General features: G+C 32.1%; 2 protein-coding genes across 2 annotated transcripts; one reads left to right on the forward strand and one right to left on the reverse strand.

The window, feature by feature from the left end:
- The first annotated feature begins 1,131 nt into the window (after positions 1-1,131).
- On the forward strand, positions 1,132-2,932 carry LOC127100988 (cytochrome P450 71A9). The gene is made up of 2 exons (XM_051038298.1): positions 1,132-2,112; positions 2,191-2,932. The coding sequence occupies exons 1-2, from the start codon at positions 1,225-1,227 to the stop codon at positions 2,797-2,799; spliced, it is 1,497 nt and encodes a 498-aa protein (XP_050894255.1). The 5' UTR covers positions 1,132-1,224; the 3' UTR covers positions 2,800-2,932.
- Positions 2,933-3,562: 630 nt separating this feature from the next.
- On the reverse strand, positions 3,563-6,222 carry LOC127104702 (uncharacterized). Its single transcript, XM_051041872.1, has 6 exons — positions 5,872-6,222; positions 5,516-5,779; positions 5,061-5,065; positions 4,650-4,944; positions 4,144-4,324; positions 3,563-4,059 (listed from the first exon to the last, which is right to left on the reverse strand). The coding sequence occupies exons 1-6, from the start codon at positions 6,220-6,222 to the stop codon at positions 3,563-3,565; spliced, it is 1,593 nt and encodes a 530-aa protein (XP_050897829.1).
- Between the last annotated feature and the right edge of the window lie 480 nt (positions 6,223-6,702).

Raw genomic sequence — 6,702 nt, forward strand, 5'->3', positions numbered from 1 at the left:
AGCGGTATAGAGTAATAAATTTGTCGAGCTTCCAGGGTCTCTTAATACTCACTTTATATCTCAATCATCTTATTGCACTATGATGACCATGGGATCATTTTTGTGGGGGAGAATGCTAGTGGCATCTTTATAAGAGAATAAGATTTTAGATTTCGACTTTCTCACCAAAGCTTTGGTTATGCTAGCGGGTAAGATGTTCACCGTCAAAATGAGACTGTCATATTTCTAATGGGGGAACCAGACTCCCCTTCTTCAGCTAAACCTTCGACAATGGTTTTTATTAGGGCCTAAGAACTTCGTTTAAGAATGCTCCGAGGGAAGGTGGCGGAAAAAAATGGAGTGATGGTGAATGCGGCCCAGATGAAATTTAATAAGGCCCCATAATAGGCGCCAATTGTACTTGCTAAAGTAAAATACGTGACAATCCCTGGTGAATAAGGGCTTAGAGAGGGTTTTAGGGTTTGTTGTGAGTTTAGAGATAGCTAACACATGAAGTTTATATCTGTCGTCTATAATATTTACGTAATGAATTGGACCCTACATCAACCTTAGGATGGAGGTATTTATAGAAATCCCTTATCCTAGATCTCAGAGTTCCAGGAAGTAACAGAAGTTTCTAGAAGCGATAGAATAAGACAATTAATCATATATTATTCAAGAGAACGTGATAAATTTTCCCTCGATTTCCTTTTCCCACAATGGTGGATCGGGACACGTCAACTCTCATGCTCTCACGAACCGAGCAAGTCATTCAAGAAATGCATGGCGTATTTGAGAAATGGGCGCCCATTCTAATACATAGCCAATCATGAATTCTCTTTCATGGGTCACATACCACCTCGTCTAAGAAATTTTCAAACGCTCCTGAAAAGATATATATATATATATATATATATATATATATATATATATATATATATTGGTAAATATGATGAACTATGTATTTTGATCATAAAACCAGAGATAATGAATTTGCATTGATATTGTTTTATTGGACTAGAATTTTTTCTCATATATTATATCGATAGGTGATATTATTAAGCAAAGCCTAGTTTATCTTATCTGCAAGTTCCAAAATTGTGTGGATATCTAACACTTTATGATATATATATAATATATGAATGTGTGTGTATAATTATTCCAAATTGAAGTTAAGAACTAAAGCATTTTTTTAGTTTAGTAAACAGAACGAAATCATTTTTCCTCTTCATAATTGGTAACAACATGTTATTACTACTTTTGTTTGTTTTGTTCCTAAGTACATTTCCATTTCTGCTTTTCTTTCACATACGTAAAAGAACCATTAATGCACCTTATCCACCCGGTCCTAGAGGCTTGCCAATAATAGGGAACCTTCATCAGCTAGACACTTCCAATCTTTATCTACAATTTTCAAAACTCTCAAAAATACATGGACCATTATTTTCACTTCAACTTGGTTTAAGACCAGCTATTGTTGTTTCTTCAGCTGAAATTGCCAAAGAAATATTCAAAAACAATGATCTTGTCTTTTCTAATAGACCTATATTATATGGTCAACAAAAGCTATCTTATAATGGTTTAGAAATTGTATTTTCTCCATATGGTGAGTTTTGGAGAGATATAAGAAAAACTTGTGTTGTTCATATATTTAGCGCCAAGCGTGTTTCATCTTATTCGTCTGTAAGAACGTTTGAGGTGAAACAAATGATCAAAAAGATTTCTAATCATGCTGCTTCTTCGACTGTTACGAATTTGAGTGAATTGTTAACTTCTCTCTCGAGTACGATAATCTGTAGGATTGCTTTCGGGAAGAAGTATGAGGACGAAGGAACAGAAAGGAGCAAATTCCATGGAATGCTGCATGAGTTTGAGGCTATGTTGACAGCTTTCTTTGTTTCTGATTATATTCCATTCACGGGTTGGATTGATAAACTATCTGGACTTCGTTCGCGTCTCGAGCGAAATTTCAAGGAGATGGATGAGTTCTACCAAGAGGTTATTGATGAACATTTGGATCCAAATAGACAACATACAGATGAAGAGGTTATTGTTGATGTTTTACTCCAATTGAAGAAACAACGTTTGTTTTCAATTGATCTCACTTTTGATCACATCAAAGGAGTCCTCATGGTAATTAAGTTCTCTTCATTAATAATTTAAAAGTCGAATTTGTTTTAGTTTTTTACAGCTAATTTTTTTTACCTATAGGACATGCTTGTAGCTGCAACAGATACTACAGCAGCGACAACAGTTTGGGCTATGACCGCGCTAATAAAAAATCCAAGAGTGATGAAGAAAGTACAACAAGAGATTAGGAATTCAAGAACTAAAAAAGAGTTCTTAGATGAAGATGATATACAAAATTTCACCTACTTGAAAGCAGTGATAAAAGAGATATTAAGATTGCATCTACCAGCACCATTGCTTGTGCCAAGAGAAACAAGAGATAAATGCACAATAGGCGGGTACGAAATTCCTGCAAAGACAATAGTTTATGTGAATGCTTGGGAAATTCAAAGAGACCCTAATGTTTGGAAAGATCCCGAAGAGTTTTATCCTGAGAGATTCTTAGAAAGTTCGATTAATTTTCTCGGGCAAGACTTTGAACTAATTCCCTTTGGAGCTGGTCGTAGAATTTGTCCCGGTATAACTATGGCAGTTGCATCATTGGAACTTTTTCTTGCTAATCTTCTGTATTCCTTTGATTGGGAATTACCACATGGATTGCTAAAGGATGATATTGATACCGAAAGGTGGCCAGGACTCACTCAACACAAGAAGAATCCTCTTTGTCTTGCAGCCAAGTTTCCTATTTAGATGCTATTTATATAACTTTTTGTTAAGTTTACATGTCTTTCTACTTCTGGTAGTTGTAGAATAATCTATTATGATGTATCTATTATGGCCCCGTTTCTTTTAGATTAAATAAAAAAGTTTTTTTTAATTAAAATTTTGAGATTTTTTTTTTAGAGATTTTATTAAAAAAGTAGCGTTTGTTTTCTTTCATAAAAATCATTTTTTTTAAATCATTTTTTTCTTGTTTGGCAATTTAAACGTAAACATGATTTTTTAAATATAAATTTACTAAAAAGGACATACAAATTAGTGTTAAATATATGAATAGATGATTATACATGATAATGAACTAATAATTATTATATAATTTTTAAAAATATTTCTGTTACTTTATGATTAAAAATTAATAACGCTTTTAAATAACAATATATATATATATATATATATAATATATATATATATATATATATATATATATATATATATATATATATATATATATATATATATATATATATATATATATATATATATATATTATATATATATATATATATATATATATATATATATATATATATATATATATTTGGGATAAGACCTCTAATGCTAGTTTCTCCATAGAAATATTTTTAAAACATTATAAAACAAACACATAAAAATAAAACAACATTTTCTTAAAGACTCATTCTAGTTTTTTTATAGTCATCAAACATAAAAAAAAACTACATCTTTTTTAAGTCTCATTCTAATTTTTCTAAAGCCATCAAACATAAAAATAAAATTATTGCCGCTGTCGCCCCATGTTTCTTGCCAATTGGTCTCTGATAGTGTTTCTTATTTCTTCAATATATCTAACATCAGCTTGAGTTGGAGCTTGCCATTCACCATGAGTAGGTACACCATTTCCATCTCCTTCATGGAAGTCTTGCTCATTGTCTTGTAAACCATTGATGTTCTCTAAACTTTCAAGAATATCCAAGTCACTTGAGTCTGTTCTTCTTAAAAAGTTATGAAGTGCAAAACAAGCCCAAATAATAGCCATTTGAGTTTGAAGCTTGAAATTAGGCATTTCTTGTAATACTTTCCATCTTGCTTTTACCACGTCAAAAGTTCTTTCAATCACACTTCTCAAACTAGAATGATAATAATTAAAATTTTCATTTCTTGATTTGAATCCTGGAGCAAGTCTAAAATGTGTAAGATGATACCTTGCATTCTTGTATGGTGCCAAGAAACCTTTAAGTGACGGGTATCCTGAATCTACAAGATAGTATTTACCTGTATATATAAACAAAACATATCAGATAAGAACATAAAAATATTAATTATACTAATAAAATATTTGAAGTACCAAAAACTAACCTTCTGTGGGATAAGGAAATCGTAAATTGGGTTTACGAAGAGTATCCATAAGAATCTTTGCATCATGAACAGATCCTTCCCATCCACACAATGCAAAAGTAAAGCACATATTGAAGTCACACACAGCCATCACATTAGTACTTGTATGTCCTTTCCTATTGAAAAAACGGTTTTTGTTTCTCTGTTGGGACATGTATTTTAATATGTGTGCCATCTATTGCCCCTATACAGTCTTTGAAGTAAGGCCAATATCTATTATCATCTCTGATATATTGAGAAGAGTCAACAAGATCAACATGTTTTATGACTTTTTTCCCCAACTTGCATACAACTTCTAAAATTTTGTTGAAATGTTTATGAATGGTCTCACTAGAATGTTGAAATCGCTCTTGGGCATTTCTATATGAGGAAGGTTGCCCTATCATATATAAGAATATCCCAACACTTTCCTCAACTCCAATGTGTTTAGCAGGTGTCAACCCACAATTATTAGTTAACTCGCATACCAAATTCTGAAAGACTTGTTTCCTCATTCGAAGTTGCTCAAAAAACCTGTTATCATTTCCTATTATCAACTCTACAAACCATAGTTGGCCAGAGAGAATTGACGTAGTTTTCTTTTCTTTGACAATGTATTTCAAAACATGGTTTGTAACCACAAAAGCAGCCATCACCGTTGCAATATGATATTGACTTCTATCAACCTGTTGGACTTCAATATCTATTTCAGAAGTATTGTCACTCTCATATGAACTATCATCTGAACTCTCACCCAAACTCTTACTTGAATTGTCACTCGTCCTGTTACACAAAAATGTAAAATTATAAATGTTTGGATAGTTAAAGATCATGACATCTTAAATCCTTAAAGCAAGAAAGTAAGAACACAAGAATGACATTTAAGAATCCAAAATCACATATTCTAACAAGTCAATAATGAAATTTCCATTTGGTATCAAAACAACAAAGTAATTATGAAAAATATCATATTACATCAAGCTAATAAAAACATAATAGTTCAAACTGTTAATGGTTTTTTTCTAAGAAGCATGCAATCCTATCAACGATCACGCGAATATTTTTTTTCGGGACAAGTGTCTATCCAATCAAGAGCCAGATCAGCAGTTGAGGTATTCATGAAGTAAGAAAATGTTGTCCTATTTTCTTTATTGGCAAGGATTCTAACAGCCTTAAAGTGTAAATGTGATCCTTTTACCAAGGATGGGATTTCATCCAACATTTTCAAACATTTAGCATAACTAATGTTATCTTCTGGGAGTCCTTGTTGGCTTGGCCCAAACCCATCGAGTATACGATCAAGAGATCGTTGAAGTTTCTCTGTTGCCCCGATTTTCTCTCATTTCCCTAAAACCTTTCTCTTTTTGGAAGAACTTGGTGTTGGGTTGGGTTGTACTTCAGTGCCAACATCAAAATTATCTGCATCTCCTTCATCCTCAGTAATTGTGTTATTCTCACGATCGTCTTCAAAAACAGATTTTGATCCTTCACATGGTAATTGATCTTCATATGGTTTGTAAAGGGTGAATCCAGTAGCTATGGCACCCTTGAAACATTTATCTAGCAATTCAACAAACTTAGGTCCTCCATGTTTCCATTTCAAAATATCTGGATCCTCCTGAAAAATAAATAAACATTCAAAACATATGTCATGAAAAAATTCATACAATTAATTAAATACTAGTCTAGTATACATCGACATAACCGTACCTTACTTTTTTCAGCCCACCAATCATCGTCAGCCATGATAGTTTTCTTTTCATGATCCCATCCTACTCCAGTTTGCTTATCCACTAACTTCACAAATGACGAAAACTCTCTTTTCAATGTATCCCATCTATTCTTTAGTTGAGTGCGATCATAAGCATATCCGGTTTTATTTTGAAATTTTTCAGTAATATTCTTCCACCCTTCTTTACTGAAGTGGGTAGTTGGCCTATTACCCGCTTCTATTTCTTCAATGCAAATTTTCAGCAAACTTTCTGTTTTACTGTTATCCCCCCATTTTGCAACAACTTTTCCATCCTTCTCTAAACTTTTCACATCTTTTTTAGATGTCATTCTAATAATCAAATAGAATATTAATATTTATCACTAATAGAGTAGAAATTTGAAATAAACCTATTAATATTTATCACTCAAATAAGAGTTTATGTGTATGTAATATGGTATTTACAAACCTATTATTATTTAATCCTCATGGTTGATATAAAAATATAACTCTATATAAGTAACAACAAATACATGCTCTAAATAAGAATTATGTGATTTATCCAACAATAGTGGCACCACACACTATAACTACTATAACTTTTCCAATAAAGAAGCTATATAATGATGCAACCAAAAAAGTTATGTGCTAAGGAAAAGGCTGTGATTATTCCAATTGTTCTAGGCATGATAGTTCTCATTATTTTACTCTCTATGTTACTGTATTAACCACTGTCATGCTTTTTCTTCTTGACCATAATGTCTGCATGCCACTGCTAGTAAACTTCTTTAGCACAACCATACCTCACTATACTAAACATAAAGTAACTA

This window comes from Lathyrus oleraceus, chromosome 7 (genome assembly GCF_024323335.1).
Source record: "Lathyrus oleraceus cultivar Zhongwan6 chromosome 7, CAAS_Psat_ZW6_1.0, whole genome shotgun sequence".
NCBI lineage: Eukaryota > Viridiplantae > Streptophyta > Magnoliopsida > Fabales > Fabaceae > Lathyrus > Lathyrus oleraceus.

Excerpts from the sequence above, each read along its gene's own strand:
- LOC127100988 (XM_051038298.1), top strand. The coding sequence starts at position 1,225 with ATGTTATTACTACTTTTGTTTGTTTTGTTCCTAAGTACATTTCCATTT. Across the intron at positions 2,113-2,190 it reads ACATCAAAGGAGTCCTCATG|GACATGCTTGTAGCTGCAAC; the intron begins GTAATTAAGTTC and ends TTTTACCTATAG.
- LOC127104702 (XM_051041872.1), bottom strand. The coding sequence starts at position 6,222 with ATGACATCTAAAAAAGATGTGAAAAGTTTAGAGAAGGATGGAAAAGTT. Across the intron at positions 5,780-5,871 it reads GGTGGGCTGAAAAAAGTAAG|GAGGATCCAGATATTTTGAA; the intron begins GTACGGTTATGT and ends TTTATTTTTCAG. Across the intron at positions 4,325-4,649 it reads AACAAGTCTTTCAGAATTTG|AGAAACAAAAACCGTTTTTT; the intron begins GTATGCGAGTTA and ends ATGTCCCAACAG.